General features: G+C 40.0%; 1 protein-coding gene across 1 annotated transcript in view; it reads right to left on the bottom strand.

Annotated features, from left to right (window-relative positions):
* The window catches only part of LGR5 (leucine rich repeat containing G protein-coupled receptor 5), a 155097-nt gene that overhangs the window by 4051 nt on the left and 129782 nt on the right, over nt 1–21264 (bottom strand). The window contains exons 9-17 of the mRNA XM_049783030.1: nt 16542–16613; nt 16315–16383; nt 16106–16177; nt 12444–12509; nt 10733–10804; nt 8492–8563; nt 6870–6995; nt 5532–5677; nt 815–898 (exon numbers count right to left, since the gene is read on the bottom strand). Of these exons, the coding sequence (XP_049638987.1) occupies nt 815–898; nt 5532–5677; nt 6870–6995; nt 8492–8563; nt 10733–10804; nt 12444–12509; nt 16106–16177; nt 16315–16383; nt 16542–16613 (779 nt within the window). The remainder of the gene's footprint in view (nt 1–814; nt 899–5531; nt 5678–6869; nt 6996–8491; nt 8564–10732; nt 10805–12443; nt 12510–16105; nt 16178–16314; nt 16384–16541; nt 16614–21264) is intronic.

The raw sequence follows: 21264 nt of genomic DNA, 5'->3' as shown, positions 1-21264 counted from the left end.
GAAAGGACTGGCCCACGATATGAAGCTCACCACAAGGAGTGGTGAGTGCAGTTAGAGAAAGAACTACACTGACAACTACCATAACAATGTCAATGAGTGAGAGAAATAGAATGCCTGTCTTGAATACAGGTGGGAAGGTGGGAGATGGGGAGGATTGGTGGTAGGAAGGTTGCACAGGTGAAGGGGGTTGTTCTTTATATGACTGAGATCCAACTTCAAACATGTTTATAATTTTGAAGAGTAAAATATAAATAACTTAAAAACCTACGTTTTTTGGACCATGTAGGCGAGATGGTTGCTTTCCTCACCCATTTGTTGTCAATAAACCTTTCTCAGTCTGTCAATCAACCAATAAAAGTACAGAAGTCTGGGATATGACTCAGTGGTAAAGTAGCAGACTGACATTTATGAGATCCTGGGTTAAATCTCTGACACCAAGGAAAATTGACATATGCTTGCAACTACATGATGAAGTCTTTACTTTTATTAAATCTGAAGCTCCAAACTCACTAAAATTCTATTTACTATTTATTAATGTTTATGGTAGTACCATGAATAGAACTCAGGGCCACATACATGAGAAACCTGAGAAACATGTGCTTTGCCACCTGGAACTTAAGGCCTGGATCAGACCAAAACATCCTGTTTACGAGTTAGTTCATTCCACGGAATAAACACTGATAAACCCCAAAGGTTCACAGATTTTGCATTGATGTATGATCCCCTTTAGAATGGCAGAAATAAACCCAGATTGGCTGCAAGGCAAGCCTTACCCCCTGGGCTATCTCTCTGACCCTTCTGATGCTATTCTCACCTGGGGAGGGTGAGCACTGTACTGAGTGAAGTGCTTTCAGGTCTTCCTCAAAGTCAAGCAGGAAATCCTCAAGGTCACGTTCATCTGCAAGAAAAAGAGCGAAATCATTGTTGTTTCTCGTTCCCAGGAACCCAAGTGCCAGCGAGCAGAGCTCTGAATTGCCTCTGAGACTTGACACAGGTACTTCTGGAAAAGCCCTGCATTGCTCCCAGGATGCTGCTGTTCTTTTTTTTTTTTTTTTAATTTTTTTTATTTTTAATTATGAGAACAAGGATGCAAAGAAAGAGGACAAGGTAAAGTTACAGTGGAAGGACAATACATAACATAATTCTCAGAAGTCCCCTTGCTGATATCCCAACTTTGAAATTTCATCCAAAGAACATTAAGATTGTAACACACTATAATATTTCTTAACAGCACACAAGGCAATCTAAAGCCATAAAACTTACATAACTCCTTAAACATTACAGGCATAGCATTTTTTTTACATTTCCATATTCATGCATATTAGCTTAAGTTAACCTCAAATCTTAACTGGGTTCTTTTTAAGGATTAGAGTCAAAGGAGCACAGCAAAAATGGTGTTAGAGTGGCAATTGTTGTTTGCATAGGCCCACCAAAATATGAGGGACATGGAAAGAAATAACCTTGGCCTAAATACAAAAAGACCCGACCCCTGAAGGTTCCTGGCACAAGACCAACTCTAGGCTCCAGGCAAGCTAGATCGTCCAATCCAAGACATTGTCTGTAGTGCCAACACACTTATATTTTTCACACAGTCTCTGTTGTTGGCATCAAGCTTCTGTATTTAAGATCCTGGAATCTGTATATCCAACATTGAAGTCAGGATGTGGAGCGTCCTCCGGTTTCACCTTACAATCAAAGGGCAATGCAGGGAGCCCTGTCCTGTAAGCAAATCGTTGTTGTTGTTAAGTCTTCTCAGTGTTAATGGAAGTCTCTTTTGAGCAGGACAATGTCTGAGCAGTGTAGAGTCTTCCTTGGTAGAGGATTGCTTCCAGGTGATGCTATAGACCAGTCTGGATGTTTTGTGGATGGCTTCCCTGGTTCAGGGAAATGCCCTTTCTTCTGAGGTCTGTGCCAGGTCGTTATGTCAATGTTCAGGGTGTAAGGTCCCTTTGCACTATAAGATTTGTCTGTACCAATCTCTATTAGATAGGATCTTATTTATATGTATAGTATTTTCCCATTTTAATGTGCCTATGCAAAAAAGGAGCAATGCCATGTGGTGTTCTTGGCCCATAAGGGGGTGATAAGAACAATTATGGTTCAATCATAAGCATTAATCTGGGGGACTCTTTCTCTAAGATTCCTTGTTAAACAGCTCAAAAAGAGAAGATGAAAAGCGGTTAGAATCGTCACTATATAAGACAACATTTAGTAAGAATTATAGCTGTCAGAGAAAAAAAACAAAATATTCTAAAGAAATACGTGTCCATTTTATGTATCTTGAAACAGTTTGGGGTTGTTACACACAATGCACGGCTTTGGTCTGTGATAACGCTTGTACACTACTGATTAAAAAGAGTAATGTAGATTAGAGATGTTTGGGGGGGATAGAGAGTAAAGGAATAAAAAAGAGCTTTGTAGGGATGTGGGAAAGGGCACGATACAAAATAAAGATTCTGGATACGTAAAACGTAACATAACAGTAAGGAATACTCTTAATATATGAATTACGCGCGGGGGCGCTAGCCCCCGCACGTTTCTGTAGTTTTGGGATGCATAGGGCGGGATTTCTCCCCCCCCTCCCCCCAGGGCCCGATTAACCAGGCGTGGCCCTGAAGACCCACCAGGTTTGGGGGGATCTTGGCCCCCTGGACTAGGAGTTCAGCCCAGGGGACCTGTGGCTAGCTGTCCTGCCCAGAGCCCCCAACATACCAGTCAAAGACCCAGAAATCCTGGCATGTGGAGTGGTCTGAGCCCAGCTATGCCTCTCGCTGCTGTTCTTATAAGTTGATGATAAGGTTGTCTTGAGGTGTGCAACTAAAGCACACCGGTGACAGAGGATATATATGACATATATGACACTGCATTCCAGCAGCACAGAAAGGTGAGTGATCAGATCTCTGCTCAGAACACACAAGCTTTATTCTGTTCTTGCTCCCTGGATCTCATCATGATACCACAGAACACTGAGCTAAATGAGGACTCAGAGAGCACCCTATTTACCTTGAGAACCTCTTGAGCCAGTTTTTTGTTTTTTTTTTTTTGGTTTTTGGGCCACACCTGGCTATCTGCTCAGAAATAGCTCCTGGCAGGCACGGGGGACCATATGGGACACTGGGATTCGAACCAACCACCTTTGGTCCTGGATCGGCTGCTTGCAAGGCAAACACCACTGTGCTATCTCTCCAGGCCCTTGAGCCAGTTTTCTAAACTTTCTCTGTATCAGGGGGTGTTCTCTGGGCAGACACAGAAGAATCAGACACAAGGCAGTGCTAGTCCATCCAGGAAAATTCTGGACAGATGGCAAATCAACTATTGCTTTGTATTGCAATTCCTTTGCAGGAAACAGGAGTTTTGTGATGTAACAACAGACCTTTCTAAAGTTTATCAGACCTTGCTGATATAATTGGTGTAGTGGGAAGTTTGCTCATCTGGTACATAATGTTTGGTCCTTAGGAGCTGGATGCTCGTGGATCACTACGGGTGGCTTTTGGGCCTTTGCATCACCAGGGATCAAACTTGAGGAGTCTGCAATCAAAGCAGGCACTCAGCCAGAGAAGCCATCTCTCTGGACACAATGTTAGTATTTTTTTTTTTGGGCCACAGCCGGCGGTGCTCAGGGGTTACTCCTGGCTATCCGCTCAGAAATAGCTCCTGGCAGGCACGGGGGACCATATGGGACACCGGGATTCGAACCAACCACCTTAGGTCCTGGATCGGCTGCTTGCAAGGCAAACACCGCTGTGCTATCTCTCCGGCCCCACAATGTTAGTATTTTTACAATACTTTGAGGGGAAGGAAAGATAATAGAGTGGATGGGTAGGGCACTTGCCTTGCATGCAGCCGGCCCCCATCAGTCCCTGGAATCCCATATGATTCCCTCAAACAGTGCCAAGAGTCATTCCTGAGTGTAGAACCAGGAGAAATGCTTGAACATAATTGGGTGTGTCCTCCCCCCGAACCCCACAGCCAAATAAAAGTTTTATGCGATTCCAATATGGGTTCAGAATTACTGCCTTTCAAAATACACTCCATGAAGGGCTTTATTGTTCTTGTTCATTGTATACCTCCTGGGTCTAGAACGGCGCCTGACACCTGGTAGGAACTGATTTTTTTTTTAAATAAAGTAAATAAATGTAGTAGAAATGATGGCGTGTAAGGCAGAAGAGAAAATGCCCAAACAAGAACAAGAGCAAAATAGGCAACATGGTCTAAAAGAAAAGAAATTCAGCAATAAAATCGCTGCCTTCAAGTGATACGTGCACAGGAAGAGAAGCTATGAGAATGTGCGGACAGATGAAATCATACTCGCTGGGAATCAACAAATCATTAAGGTCCAAAGGAAGACAAGCCAGTCTGTTCAGATCTGTGCGAACTTGTCAAGTTGGCAGGAAAAGGAAGGTGGGCGCTGCCCGGAGGTCCTATTACCACAGGTGTAGTGTGTGCTGCATTGCTGTCTGTTTAAGTCAGGTCTTACTTACTTCAAGGAAAGCCAAGTGCTTTACAGACATGATCTCATTGCACTTTCCTGACAGATTCCCCTCTGGGGGGTAAGAGGAGAGAATGTTGCAGATTTAGTTGGGTAAGGAGTTGGATTCCTAAGCTCTACTGCTGAAATAGGGAGGCATCTAAAAATCCTTCTTTCCTCCAATCCCCAAGGCCATCAGAATATAAATAAATTTTATCTTCCGAAGGGAAAAAAAATTCAGATATATGTTTGGAAAAGGCCCCTTTTAAACTTTATGGGAGCATTGATGTCCATATTAAAAATGACTGCTCAGTGGGCAGAGAGATAGTACAGCAGGTTAGACGGTGCTTACCTGGGTTTGATCCCCTGCAGAATCCCATATGGTTCCACAAAACTGTGAGGATTGATTCCTGAGTGCAGAACCAGGAGTAACCCTAGCCATTCCAGAAATGGACCTAACCTGCTCTTCCCCCAAAATAGGTCCCTCAGATCAATATATCTAAGAGGAACATATTGTAAGTGCTAAAAATTCACCTAAAAATATGAAGGGCTCAAGGGCATAACTTAGTGGCAAAAAGAACCTGCTTTGTAAGAATAAGACCATGAGCTTGATTCCTGTTGTTGCCCACATGTACTGAGAATGATCCTGGTAGTTCTGTTATCTGGTCTCGCCAGTACTGCAACAGAGTATGATTTCTGAAGCACCAGAGCAAGGTATGTGTGAACATTACAAGTGTGTGTGTGTGTGTGTGTGTGTGTGTGTGTGTGTGTGTGTGTGTGTGATAGAAAGGCAGAGAAAGAAAAAAATATAGAGTGGGAGACATCACTGGGTTGCAGTATCAATAGCAGTAAAGGAAAATGAGGGAAAGGAAGAACCCAAAAGAAAACAAAAAGGAAAGAAAACAGGTTTTAGAATTAATCCCAAGGAAGCTTTCTCTTTGTGTGGAAGGCTTTATAGATTCACAACGGTCTAAAGTAGTCATAAGGTCTTGTCTGGAGCTCAGCATTCTGTTTGATGAAACTTCCAGGCACAGTTTCTTCCTCATGACACAACAGGTCTTACCTGGAACTTGAAACATTGCAACATCTTTCTTAGAAAGGTCATCTGTACTACTGTTGTTGTCTTTATTCCATTGATTAGAAATTTTATAGATGTTCTCGCATACTCCAAATGCACAGCACTGGTAAGCATAAGGCATTTCGATAACCCTTTAACACAAAAAAACAAATAAAGAACACACAAAGAAATTAGTCATAACATAAAATAGTCAGGGCCAGAGACATAGCTCAATGGACTGAGTACATACTAAGTATGTGGAAGTTTCAGTTTGATCCTTTGGCACCTCATGGTTCCATGAGCACTGCCTGGAGTGACTCCCAAGCACAGAGCCAGGCATAACACCTGAACACTGCTGGATGTGGACCCCTAACATATATAATATATATGTATATAGCGAATATATATAATCATTTGTGTTGGATTAAAAAATTCTCCATTTCCTATTACTCCTTAGATTTTAACTTAAATAAATCAATATAAATTATATAAACAAAGATGTTCATTATAGCTAACAATAGTAATTAATGTTATACCATGAAATATGCATTTGTTGATGTTAAATGTTGGGTAAATTTTTCCCTATTTGTGTGTTTGAATTCATTTTTGAATGAAAAGTTTAAAAATGATTTTTCAGAAAATTGTGGTAAAGTAAAAAAAAATTATAACATAAGTGAAGGAAATATGCTGTAAATTTGTACTCATATTCTATTGCAAATAAAAATACACTGCAAAAAGGCCTTAAAGGAAATAACACAGAAAGTTGTTCAGGTGGCACTTCTAGATTTTCCCTCCTTTTATTCCAATAGACTTATTCGAATTATATAATATATATATATATAAAGTACTATGGTTTTATATTTTTATACGCATGTATATGTATATATAAAGAAAATGTTTCAAGGGATTTCTTTCCTGATAATAAGCATAGCAGGTTTTAAAGAGCATTACTTCCTCCAGCAAATATTAATTCAGTACATTTTATCAGAATACACACACAAGCTAGATGAATTCAAAATATAAACAGGAGTATGATAATGTTATAATGTTATTTAATTACATGTTCTTATTTAGATCCCATGGATCAGTGGTTCTTAAACTCTTTCCATGAACTCTCTGATTCCGGGAGGCATCTTTGAAAAGGAAAGGAAATATGGTCAGGAAGATTCATTCTCCCACTTCAGGGCTTGTCCTCACAATGCCCAAAGGCTGGGGAGGGACTTGAGGGCATGAAATGCAATTCAAAAGGGTCTTATGACCTCATAAATTTTGAAAACCGCTATAACACGTCTGTTATTTCACATGACCACAAATGTATCTTATTAGTTTTAATGACAAACTCACTTGAGTTCTGGAAAGTTTTCAGATGATATCAAGCTCTGTAAGGCATGATTTCCTGTTAATTTTAAGTGAGTTAAACCATGTAACCCAGTTACAGGAAAGGACGACAGGCGGTTGGCCGATAGGTCCCTGCAAAACATCAAACAGCATTTGGCTTTTAGTCTGTTAGCATAAAACATTTATGTTAAAAGAAGCAACTTAAAGATGATTAAACTGCTCAATAAAAACTTCTAAGTAATATCTTTATTGTTGATGGTCAAAGCCGCCATATTGAATTTAACTCCTAAAATTTTTTCTGTATTTATCAGAACTGTGAGGAGTTGGGGGCATAATTAATGGCATCTAACAGTCATATTCTATTAGAATATTCAGTTTCATTTTCCTAGGTCGGCACAACTAAAATCATAGAAAGGTGCTACTTAATTTAAAAAGTGATGCTGGGCTGGAGAGGCAGAACAGAGATTAAAATGCTTGGCTTGACTCTGGTTCAATCCCTGACACTCTGTAGTTCTCCCTAACCTCTGCTGAGACCAATTCTTGTATAGAAGTAGGAGTAGCATCTGAATATCACCAGTGAACCCATTAAACAAACAAAACAACATAATGAAAAACTGAAAAGTATTGCTGGTTAGATTATTTGGGGTAAACAGAAGAACATGTCTTTCATCCTTTTCTTCCGCTCCCTCTTTCTAGGATGAAAGTCAGAGAGGGAGAGCAAAATTTTCTATCAGTAAGGAGATAAAATTTTTCCAATTAATTTTTTGTTATAGGGCTTTATCCAGTCGTACGTTGGGCTCACTCTTTCCTTTGTGCTCAAAGATCACTCCTGGCAGGACTTGAGTCACCATATGTGGTGCCAGGGACAGAAGCCTGGGTTGGCTGCATGCAAAGCAAGTGCTTTACCTGCTGTACTAGCTCTCTGAATCTCCAAGCCTTCGGAACTAAATTGCCCTTATAGTCCAGTCCACTTGCTTACTCTGCAAACATCGAATTATCCCCTAATAACTGGATCTAGCTATTACACAGATCTTCAATGATCTAACTTGGGGCCCTTATGGCTATGCAAAAGTAGGGGTTCCTCCCTGGTCCAACACGGCTCTCAGGCTGACAATGTCTGGGTTGCCGAACACACTGAACTTTTGGCTTCCTCAGCAAAACCAATGCATTTTTATTTATTTACTTTTTAAATTGAGGCACTGTGATATAGAGTTCTGTTAATGCAATAACATAATGCATATTATGTTCCAATTCAACCAGCTTCTACTTCCCACCAAAATGGGAGAAAACCAATAGATTTTTAATGATATTAATGGGTCCCAGTTATTAAAAGATATTCCTTAATCTGCAATGAATGTATTTATTTATTTTTGGCTTTTAGGTCACACCTGACAGTGCTCAGAGGTTACTCCTGGCTCTGTGTTCAGAAATCGCTCCTGGCAGGCATGAGGGATCATATGGGATGCAGGGAATCAAACTACAGTCCGTCCTGGATCGGCTGCATGTAAGACATATGTCCTACTGCTGTGCTATCTCTCTGGCCCACTATGTAATGAATTTATAGAAATCATTTGGAAATAATGAATTATTTCAAATTATGAATTAGTTTCATGTAATGAAATACTCACAGCTTTCTCAAAGATGGCAAAGTAGAAAACGCATCAGGGTGAATACTGGCAATTTTGTTCCAAGCTAAATTTCTATTTTTATAAAACGATAAAAAAAAGAGAATTAAATAAAAATAAGAAAGATGGTAATTCTACCACAGTTTATAAGAACAATTAGCAAATCATCCATCAGCTAAAGATAGTCATAGCATAAAGTGATTAAAGAGGTCACTTCTAATCAACCTTGCTTAAATCAATTAAGGAAAAGTCATTTGGGTGGATACCAAAGGTTTTCTTAACATGCTAAAAAGCTAACTTTAGCATGGTTGTAAAAGTTTATTGCGGCCGGAGATGAGTGGGGGGGGGGGGAGGGAAGGAGAAACAGGAACTTCGAAGACGTTGTCTTCTGTCTAGACAAGAAAGTAAGCTTTCCATTCTAGGAAATCCCCAGGTGTGTCATAAAATTCAGTAAAACCTGGTGTACACTGCCCATGTATGCCAAGAGAAACACAGATATACTCTCGCCCCAAAATTCCCAGTGAAGAAGATAGACATTTAAATTCTTAACTGAGAAAGGAATTACATTAAGAGAAACTAATGGGGGTTGGAGAGATAGTACAGTGGGTAAAGTGTTTGCCTTGCATGTAACCAGCCTGGATTCTATCCCTGGCATCCCATAGTGTCCCTGAACACCACTAGAAGTGATTGCTGAATGCAGAGCCAGGAATAAGTCCTGAGCATTGCCAAATGTGATCACCTCCCCTTAAATAAAGCAAAACAAAAAACAGAGGAGCTAATATATGTCAGAAACTTTCTTTGATAACAAAGAAATGATAATGTATGCATAAATACAAATCACCTGACACACACATATTACAAAATGTAGGTAATTTAGTTGAAATATATTTTTTTAAAAGGGCCATAAACTTATAATTGATATTTAAAAAGTGCCTAATAAGGATAACTGACGTGTAGACCTTTGAGTAAATTGAAACTAATCATAGTTTCATTTCTCTAGCACTGGTAAGTTATTAATTTATGGCCTTAGGCCCTCTGGTTATCTTAGAGAAATGGTTTTCCCAGACTATTGCTATTCTCATTAGACAGACCCCAAGCTTGGAGGAAACTGGAAGGTTTATTTATTTATTTATTTATTTATTTATTTATTTATTTATTTATTTATTTATTTATTTTGCCCCTTTCATTGATCTCAGAACAGAACAAAACTGCAGCTAAGAGGGAAATGACATAGAAAGATGTGAGAGGTCCAAATCGCAGTCAGGTGACTTAGGAGACTGTCTTCTGTTGAGTCGCTCATAAAACATGCGTCCAGGGAGGGTCACAAATCATGCCATCTGTCATACACGGGTGAATTTCAAAGAGAGCAAGATCAGGAATGTAGGTCAAATCCCATCACAGGGCTTTGCAGCAATTTGACAGGGTTTTATGTAAATGTGGAAGAACTTTTCCATTTCAAGAACTATTCTTCCCTGGCTGAATCCCGGAGGAGCCATTTCTACTCCAAAGCTGCCTGAGCTGGCTCAAGGCTGCCTAGGTCCGCAGGGTTCCCTGAGGGAAGTACTGGGATTCCTAGCACAAAGCCCCACAGAAGAGAGAGGGTCTGGCACTTGTGATCTACTCTTTGGGTTTTGGAATTGTGTCTCTGCTTTCTCTGGATCTCAGCTGGTCCTGGATTATTTTTTTTAAACTTTTTAAAATAATTTTTAATCTTTATTGATTGATTGATTGGTTTGGGGGCCACATCTGGTGGTGCTCAGGGATTACTCCTGGCTCTGCACTCAGAAATCACCCCTGGCAGACTGGGGGGCCATATGGGATGCCAGGAATCGAACTGGGTCCCTCCTGGGTCGGTTGCATATAAAGCTAACGCCTTACTGCTGTGCTATCTCTCTGGCCCTGGTCCTGAATTTTGGAAACCCCTCCTGCCTGTATCTCTTCAGCCCCCATGTTTGTTTTGCTGCTGGTTTCTGCTCCCCCATCCCAAGCTTGCTCCCTGACAACACGGGTGTGTAGTCAGGCCTTTTTGTGAGAACCATCTGCCGACTGGCAGAGGGTAGACTGCAAATGGGTGGACAACTTTGGAATTGATTCCAGGAAAGAATCATGGGCAAAACATTGGTCTTTCCATAATAAATGTTTGTACAAAAGCCCACAAAAGGATATACAGTGAAAAGAAAATATTTGGGGGAGACCCCCAAAGAAGTGGCCTGTTCGGGGAAGGTGCTGGGAAGCAATACTCACAGTGATCGAAGGCCAAGCAACTGGTGGAAAGTGTCTGCTTTAATTTCAGAGATTTCATTATGTCGGAGGTCTCTGCAATGAAAGTCCCAGAGATTGATTTCAAAATGACCAGTTTCAAAGAATAGATTTTAGAGAATTTAAAAAAATAATATGTTGATTTAAAAAAGATATAACGAAGTCACAGTAAGTGTTGATATTTATGGTTTTGATGAACAAAGTTAACTCCACCTTTACCACTGCCAAAGTGCCCAAGACCATCCACCACTGTCCCCAATATCACTTTAAGTCATTTCCTTCTTCCCAATTTTGCAGAGAATTTACATAGATCAGTCTCTTCACCCACCCAGTCAAGGGAATACCTAAAATGTGACTATCAAATGACATTAAAAAAACAACAACACTGTTTTGAACCATAGAACCTGAATCATCTTGTTCTGCCTCATATTTTTGTCTTCCTACAAATTGAGAAAAAAAAAAGTGGATGATACCAGGGCAAAGTGATCTCATGAGCATTGAGTGGATATAAAGAATGATCAGACCTCAATATCCAACTCAAAGTCAATGACAATAGAATTAAGAGACCAAAACTATACAAGTTATATCCAAAGGGACCTGTTACACCAGAAGTCCAGGGGGCTATGGGTGGAGGTATGAGTTGCATGCTGGGAAGAGTGGCAGAGGGAGGTTAACACTTAAGTGGTGGGAATTGCCTTAATTCACTGTCACTATGTCTCTTAAATATAATTGAGAAAGACTTGCAATTCACATTGGTGTCAAAAATTATTAAAAAGAAAACCTGTTTTGTTGGGGCCAGAGGGGAGGTCATTTTCCTTGTGGCTGACTCTGGTCCAAGAGTATACCAGCAGAGATCATTGATTGCAGAGCCAGGAGTAAGCCTTGAGCAAAGTTAGGTGAGCCCCTCACCCCCACCTAGTTGCTTTGTTTTAGAATAACATCCCTATGTATAATCTTCTCTTTCATTTCAGCTGTTTGCTTGGTGAATATGAAATTACGTTCCAAACATCATCCTCATCAAACACTCGGAGGATGGTTCTTCTGGCTCTGCCATTGGATCCTTTCATATGTTCTCTAAGTGTTTTCAGGAGAATCCAATCAGTACTTTATACAGATGGACTTTTACTCCCTCCCTTGGTCATTCACAGGCTTCAGAGAGAAATTATGTAGGAAACGAAAGATGATCAACAGGATTTTGATCAAACTGGAAGTATAATATAAAGCAATAAGTCTAAGGTTTTGAGGGAGATTGAAATTCTAAAATGCTTCATATATATATATATAATTATACCTCAGGCACGTCAAATATGTATGACCTCCTCTAAAGATGACCACTGAGCAACCTATAAGCAAATCCAAGTTGTTTCTCTCTTAAATCACAACACCATATATTCTGTACCCAGTTAAAAAAAAGTTCCAAAGCTTAAACTAACCCAGTTTGTTATTATCCTAAGTCCGGTGAGAAGAAAAAAAAAAACCTCAAATACATAAGAAATACATTAAAGTGTGGTGCATGGAAAGATTATATTATCTAGGCTGCACAGCTTTATAGCTATCTACTACAGTTACACCTCTTTGTATAAGGAAAAGTATGATGTCTCCCAGAAGAGCTATAAGCAAAAACCAGTGACTCCCAGAAATGGGAGTCTTAGTTTTTGTTTTTTGGTAGGAGAAGTAGAGACCAATATGCACATACATTTTCTGGAGCTTTTGGCAGACAGAAAAACTAGGTAAATCTTCTAGCAGGTTGTAAGATAGATCTCTGAAAAACAAAGAATAACATGGGAAATCTGTTACATATTAGTCAGATGGCAAGAAGTTTTGCTCTCCTTCCCACTTCAAGATGATTTATCTCTCAAAGGCAGAGTCTTCACACTTTATACTTCCTTGGAATCAAGCAGGTAGGTAGTCACAGGCATTATTGGATTAAACAATAAAATAAAATATTTACTGGAAATGTAACTGTTAGATGTCTTTAATTGATGAAAAAATTAAGTGATGATTTTAGTTGTATGCTGCTAGTGATGATCTACAATGTTCTAGCTATTATCTTACTGAAATAAATACAAATTAAATTAAATAATTGTGCCCCTGTCTCTGAGTTGCTATGTCCCTACAGCTATGAGAATCATTGTTGGTTCTTTTCCAATCAACTTTAAAAACAACCAAAAAAGCTTGACAATTCAGAACATAGCACTAACTTTGAAATCAATCACTACGAGAGAGAAGAAATCTAAGAAAGTCTTAGCCAAAGCTCAACGAATTTCAGAATAACAAAAACATCTGGACATATTTAGAGTATAATATAACTAATCTAAAACAAGCCATGGTAATTTGCAAAAAGCTTAGAAAAGAAATCTTGTAGATAAAGTAACTTAGATATATAAAAATCTTGTATCATGTTTTAAAAATTATCAGCTAATCAACTCACACATTTTCATGGCTGATTCTAATTCTTAAAACCAGATCACCACTATGCCACTGAAACATCTATACTGTTTGCTAAGAGGCTTTTGATTTATTTTATTTTTGTAATTGATCATTAAATCATACATTTATTGGATAAATGGCATTTAGATGAAAACAAAGTTTATTTACTACACATAAATAATTTATACGAGCCTGATATCAAGCCCAAATTTGTAGTTTGTATTTGAGATGTGAAGGGCCAAAGCCAAGTCAAATAAAAACAGATCACCTCAAATTACACCTTTTCTATACTTCTGTCCCTACTGACCTGTACATGTGTTTGAAAAATAGTGGATGAGATCAAGTGGAAACATATTTTCCCAAAGTTGATTATAATTTGGCTTGCTCAGCTTCACCGATAGAAAGGGGTTCAAAGCCTTCCTAAGGGGAAGATGGTACATAAAACCTTCTCTGTGAAGATATAGCATTACCTGCTACCTATTTCTTCTAATAATTTAATGGCTAATAGTGATTAAATATTCCTTGCACACAGACATCACATTATTCATGTTGCCTAAATGCTTTCAATTCTTGTGACGATGTTGTGAAGGAAACACTATGCTGATCACCATACAACACAAAATAACCTGCTAGCAAGGTTGGAAAACTACATATTGCAAAGTTAGCCATGAGAGGAAATCGACTCAATGCAAAATTATTCCTCTAGTGAAATGACTCATGTCACCAGGACTCAGAGGATGCTTGAGGACAGATGGGAATGCTCCAGTTTAGACTTCCAGAACATAAAGCAGAATGTAGTGAAGGTCAGCACTGATACGCTGCAAGTGGCCTGAGTCCTGCTGAGTCCTGCTTGGGGAAGAAAGAAAGGAAGGGGGGCCGGGTAGGTGGCGCTGGAGGTAAGGTGTCTGCCTTGCAAGCGCTAGCCAAGGAAGGACCGTGGTTCGATCCCCCGGCGTCCCATATGGTCCCCCCAAGCCAGGGGTGATTTCTGAGCACAAAACCAGGAGTAACCCCTGAGCGTCAAACGGGTGTGGCCCAAAAAAACAAAAAAAAAAAAAGAAAGAAAGGAAGGAAGGAAGGAAGAGAGAGAGAAAGAAAGAGAGCAGAGGGAGGGCGGGGGGGGGGGAGAAGGGAAGGGAGAAAGAAAAAAGGAAGGAAGAAAGGAATGAAGGGAGAGAGGAAGGGAGGGAGGGAAGAAGGAAGAAATAGAGGGAGGAAGGAAGAAAGGGAGGGAGGGAAAAAGAAAGGAAGGGAAGGAGGGAGGAAGGAAGGAAAAGAGGGAGGAAGGAAGGAGGGAAGAAAGGGAGAGAGGAAGGGAGGAAGAAAGGGAGGGAGGAAGGAAGAAAGGGAGGAAAGAAGGGAGGGGGAAAGAAGGAAGGGAAGGAACAAAGAAGAAAGGAAGGGAGGGAAGAAGGAATGAAGGAAGAAAGGGAGAGAGGAAAGAAGGGAGGAAGGAAGAAAGAAGAAAGGGAGGGAGGGAAGAAGGTAGGAAGGAGGGGAAGGAGGAAGGAAGGGAAGGAGGAAGGAAGGAAGGAAGGGAAAGAGGAGGGAAGGAAGGAAGGAAAGGAGGGAGAAAGGAAGCAGGGAGGGAGGGAGGAAGGAAGGGAGGGAGGAAGGAAGGAAGAGAGGGAGGGAGGAAGGAAGAGAGGGAGGGAGGAAGGAAGAGAGGGAGGGAGGGAAGGACGCAAGGGAGGGAGAGAAGAAGGAAGGAAGGGAGAGAGGACGGAAGAGGGAGAAATGAAGGAAAGAAGTAGGTGAAAGACAAACAGTGCCTGAGCTTTTAAAATGTTCCTGGTACCATTCTAAATGTTGAAAATGTGTTGATGCATTTAATCCTCATGCTGATCTTCTGAAGGGAGTAGCTCTAGCTCTGTTTTCCTAATCTAGATTAGGAAAAAGCAAATCTGGAGATCAGGTCAGTCTGCATTTGAATTTGGACCCTGCTATTTTCTCGAAGTATGGCTTTGATAAATTAATACAGTTTTCTTATCTGTTCTATACCTCATTGGTTGATAAGTGAAGAAGGGGAGAGATTGGCTCTCCATCCCCTTCCTTTATATTTGCATGACTGACTCCAAGGCTTTTATGTAGTGATCCAATCCTGTATCACATAACAGCTGAAGGGTGGAGTGAGCTGGGAGAGGAGAAGGCGAAATTGGCAAGGCAGATGTTCCACCCTTCCACTTAACATCTGTGATGCTTCTTGTAGTCCTGCTACTAGGCAGAGCCTATGGTGGAATTACAGTCATTTAACAAACACAGATGTCTGTTATGTGAGAATAGAAGCAGGGAATGAGACTAAGAAGCCTTTCATTAAGGGCCAAAAAATGCTGGAAGGCTGAATTGGGGGGGGGGGTGAGGAAAAAGCTGAAAATGAAGGCCACACAAGGCTCTTGATTTCCTATAGGGGACCTTTTGTAAAATATGGGATAGGTAGAGAATAAAAGCCCCAATTAACAGAAATAACATATGCAAACAGTTTAGCCATTAGATGACGCATAAGAAGACACTATCCACAACCATATCAGAAAACTGCCCAATTGCCCTTTATCAAGGATTGTGGGGTCTGTAATTTGATTTTAATTTCGGTATCCATATTAGGTTTATGATCCACTAAGTTACCATTTCCTTCTCTGCAGTCTTTGAATGTGGGAAATAAAGCAATTTTGGGTTGTTCAGAGGCATTTTCTTAAAGAAAATGTATATTAGTTGAAAGGGAAATTGTTTGGGACTTGGAAACAAAGAATGCAAGGTCCCAGCCCAGACCATTTCCCTACCCAGAGGGGGGCAGAGGAGATTTGACCTCTTGGAGACCTGCAAGGAAAGAGCTTTCTCCCCTTTAAAACACTGACTGAAATAATGTCTGCCATTTCATCCCTCAATGGAAGTTGCCTGTTGACACAACTTTATTGTCTTATTGATACTCACAGCACTTGCAGATTAGGTAACTGGTTGCAGACGGTTTGAGGAAGGGAGGAGATCTGGGCTCCAGTTAAAGTCCTGTAGAAACACAAACCAGACACAATTCTATTCAAGCACCAGACAGTGACATATTTTCATCAATGACATGAAACCAGGTCAGGCTTTAGGGGCTGTGCATGTTCTGGGCAGAGTCCAGGGCCTGCTCAAATACTTACAGACTCTCAAGGCTCCCAGTTCCAGTTAAATCAGGAAATTCGGTTATTTGTGAGGCACCATTCAAAGTCCTAGAAAGAGGAGTACGTGAGCATTATTGGGAGAAGATGCTTGGCAGGGGGCATTTTTAATCACCATTTTCAATGCACTTCCATATTTATAATATTCATTTGGTCTTCAAAGCAACCCTCTGAAGGGAAACTGATCTATAAGCGAAATAAAAACTTACAGTGTTCTTAGCTCAGGTAAATGTTGAAAAGCAGCTCTTCCAACAAGCTGAATGGGGTTATCATAGAAATGTCTGAGAAAATTCAAACACAAATGTCTGAGTGTAAAACTTGAATGATAAAAGAATATCTGTTCAGATTTTCAACAAACACATGACATTTATGTATGTGATTCTGATTATACCATAGTGATTACTTGGGTCCAGAAAAATCGCACAAAGGTTTTATTTTTTATGTTTTTATTTTTATTGATTTATTTTTTGGGGGTCACATCACTGATGCTCAAGGGCTGCTCTTGGATCTGTGCTCAGGAGACACTCATGTTTTACATCAGGGACACATGTGCTGTGGAAGATTCACACCATAGCCTCCTTTATATGAAGAATGCACTTGACCCCTGAAGTAGTTTCTCTGGCCTTCAAAAATGTTTAACACATATTGTAAGACTTTTGGTTAAGAATTCCTGCCATATAAAATCATGATTCCTGACATAAAGTCACATGATGATAATTCCAAGAAGGAATGCAAGTCAGTTGACTGCAGCTTTACTTAAAAATAGTCTTTGCTTAGGTTGATGCCTGGAGATGGTAGTTCATTAGGTGGGAACACCCACTTTATATGGTGAAATATTGTATTTGATATCAAGTTTTGATCTTCCACATCAACAGACAATTCCTCAAAGAAGTAATACAAATGGCCAAAAGACACATGAAAAAATGCTCCACATCACTAATCAGCAGGGAGATGCAAATCAAAACAACAATGAGGTACCATCTCATGCTACAGAGATTGGCACACACCATAAAGAATAAGAGCAATCAGGGCTGGCAGGGATGTGGAGAGAAAGGAACTGTCATTCACTACTGGTGGGCATGCCATCTAGTTCAGCTTTTGGGAAAACAGTATGAAGAATCATCAAAAATCTGGAAATTGAGCTCCCATATGATCCAGCTATACCAGTACTAGGGATATACTCTAGGTCTAGGAACACAAAACACAATGCAAAAATGCCTCCTGCACATCTGTATTGATTGCAGTACTATTTACAATAGCCAGACTCTGGAAACAACCCAGATGACAACACGTGAGTGGCTAAAGAAGCTGTGGTACATCTGCACAATGGAATACTATGCAGCCGCCAGGAGAAATGAAGTCATAAAATTTTCTTATACAGGGGTGGACATGGAAACTATTATGCTGAGTGAAATAAGTCAGAGGGAGAGAGACACACACACATAGAATAGACTCACTTATCTATGGGTTTGAAGAAAAATAAAAGACATTATTTTAATAATGCCCAGAAATGAGGGCTGGAAGGTCTGGCAACAATATGAAGCTCACCACAAAAGGGGGTGAGTGCAGTTCGAGGAATAATACACTAACAACTACCATGAAAATGTTAATGACTGAGAGAAGTAGAATGCCTGTCTCAAATACAGGCAGGGGTGTGGGTGGAGGGAGATGGGGGGCACTGGTGGTGGGAATGTTGCAATGGTGAAGAAGGGTGTTCTTTTTTATGACTGAAACTCAACTACAAACATGTTTGTAATTATGGTGCCTAAATATATTAAATAAAAAAGATTTGATTTTTCCAAGGACCAAGACTGGAGAAACCTTGAGCTTCTGCTGGTATGAGCCCCAAAGAAAACACACCCAGACACAAATGATCTTCCTTTGCGGATGGGGAGATGACTCAAAGATCTGGAGTGTTTGCTTTATATGTGGGGATCCCAGGTTTCATTCCTGGCATCACATGGATCCCAGAGTACCATGAAATGTGGTTAAAAAAAAGACTGTCTTTCTCAAAAATTTATGCCTCCAATGAGTGGCAAAAATGTCACTAAAGGTACTAGCAATTATTTCATAACTAGTTAAAGAAAGTTAAAGAAAGATGAAGTCCAATATAGCCCGAAATATGTCTCCAGGCAGGAAATATATCTTGTTAAATCTTGTGTGTGTGTGTGTGTGTGTGTGTGTGTGTGTGTGTGTGTGTGTGTAGTCTAAAAGGAAGGTGTGATGGTGTTGCTAGTAATCAAATCTAGAAACTCACTCACACATGCAAGGCAAGTGCTCTTCCACTGAGCTAATCCCCAGTCCCTCTCTAGACAGATCTTATTGTAACATAAAAACAAGGTGCTCCTCAGATTATCTGCGAGGAAATGAGCTATTCAGTGTGTTGTGTAGTGTTGAACAAACAAATTAGTTATTACATTATGAAAGTAAGACATTACTCGAATTTAAAAATATTGTGTTTATAGAGTTTTGTAATAGTTATTTATTGTTGTTTTTTTTTTTTTTTTTTTTTTTTTTTTTTTTTTTTTTTTTTTTTTTTTTTTTTTTGTTTGGGCCACACCCGGTAACGCTCAGGGGTTACTCCTGGCTGTGCTCAGAAGTGCTCCTGGCTTGGGGGACCATATGGGACACCGGGGGATCGAACCGCGGTCTGTCCAAGGCTAGCGCAAGCAAGGCAGGCGCACCTTACCTTTAGCGCCACCGCCCGGCCCCATTTATTGTTGTTTTGTTTGTTATTTTTGTTTGGGGCCATACCTAGCAGTGCTAAGGGATTACTTCCGGCTTTGTGGATAGGAATCACTCCTGGCAATGCTCAGAGGACCATATGCAGTGCTGGGTCTGAACCAAGGCCAGCCACATGAAGGCAAGTATTTAATTCCTGTCCTATTACTCTGGGCCATCCCCATGTTGTCCCCCACACTATGCAGTGCTCAGCGGACTATGAGGTGCTGGGGTTTGATGTTGGAGGTTTGAATAAGGATAAACTGTCCTAACTTTACAGAAATGTGGCATTAGATAGGATAAAAACAAATCACTCTTAAGTTGATAAAGCATTTTCAGATATAGCTCAATTTATCCTTCTAACAATTGTATAAAAGCCATGATTTAGATAGTTTCTTTCATTCTTCTGAGAAGAACCTGAGACTGGTAGTCTGGAAAGTTGATTATCTTCTTGAGCTTTCATTTTATAATTTGTTAAGGTGAACTGTAGGGCTTACTTACACATTGAAAATGTGAACATCAGATACAATATCCTAGCCTCTGGTCTCTTATTTTCAATCGGACTAAACAAAGGCAAGAGAAAGAGTTGGAATATTGATCTTATGATTAAAAATGGAGTTTTCCATTGTTTATTTTTTATATATTATTTTTTATCTTCATTTATTATTATTATTATTATTATTTTTACTTACTGATCTATTTTTGGTCAATTTCTTTGTTTTGGTGTGGTTATTGAAGTTGTTGTCCCCATTTATACTTATTTTTTTCTCTTCTTTTCTTTTCTTTCTTTATGTGCTCTGCCATGTTTCTTATCTCAAAACCATGGCTTTTTTTTTGGTGGTGCTTATCATTATTGTTGGAGTCCTCACTGGATATTTGACACTTCTTTTTGTACTGGTGGAGTGTTTCACCTTCTTTTTCTCCTTCGTCTCTCAAACCGATGATGAGAGCCTCTAGAACAGGGGTCCTCAAACTATGGCCCGCAGGCCACATATTGTATTTGTATCTGTTTTGTTTCTTCATTGCAAAATAAGATATATGCAGTGTGCATAAGAATTTGTTCATAAGTTTTTTACTATAGTTTTTACTATAGTCAGACCCTCCAATGGTCTGAGGGACAGTGAACTGGCCCCCTGTTTAAAAAGTTTGAGGACCCCTGCTTTAGAAGGATTCTGCCCATTTTTGGCATATTAGACTTTTACCCCAGTTTATTACTTTTCTTCAAACAAAACCACGTAACTTGAACTAGCTAGTCCTGCCTCCCAGTTAGAGGGGGAAATAAGGGAGGCACCAAGACCAAACAGGTGCAAGACTACTAAGTAGTAGGCTAGGTACATATTCTAGCAGTCCTGGGGGTGAGGGAAGAGGATATGGGAGGTAGGACAAAAACGGAGGTATAGGGAGGACAAATTGGTGATGGGAATCCCCCCTGATTTTATGTAAATATGTACCTAAAATGTTATTGTCAACAATATGTAAGCCACTATGATCAAAATAAAATTATATTAAAAAATGGAGTTTTCCTCATAATATCACATTTTCCCCTACTTACACAATATAGTTATATAAATATAACTATATTCATGCATATCTACGTACACTGGGTAGATACAAATATGCACACTTTGTGTGTAAAACAGCACAAATACTATACAAATAAGAAGCAATGTTCTTTTTCAGGAGTTAGTTCTTCCATGAGGTTAAGAACAATTCCATAGAGTCAGAGAGACAGAACAACAGTTATGGCAGTGGCTTTATGTGTAGCTGACCAGAATTTGATCCTCAGGACCACATATAATCAACCAAATACCACCACCATGAGTCCTGAGCACATATACAGGGGTAAGCTATCTGGGCTCCCCCAAAAGAACAACTTCATGAAAATATCATGAGGAAACAATTTTATTTTTGTGGGAGATCACACTCTGTGGTGATTGAATACTACTCCTTGTTCAAAGCTGGGAGTGAGGGTTGGAAACGTCAGCATGTGCTCCAGCCCTTCTTGAGCTATCATCCTGCTCCAGAAAGAAATTCAGCAAGCATAGTGGAGGCATAAAATGATAGGAACCAAAAATAAGAGCTTGTTTTGTGAATCTTGCTTAGCTGGCCAGGGTTATGGCATCACTGAGGAGGGCTTTGGGAGGAAGACTGATCAGGAGGTTTGCTTGCACTCTTGGAAGGCCAAAGCTATTACCATAGGGAGTCAGTGTG

Source organism: Suncus etruscus, chromosome 11 (assembly GCF_024139225.1).
Source record: "Suncus etruscus isolate mSunEtr1 chromosome 11, mSunEtr1.pri.cur, whole genome shotgun sequence".
NCBI classification, from domain to species: domain Eukaryota; kingdom Metazoa; phylum Chordata; class Mammalia; order Eulipotyphla; family Soricidae; genus Suncus; species Suncus etruscus.
Note: the sequence above shows the minus strand (reverse complement) of the source record. Positions and strands in the feature narration are given on the sequence as shown.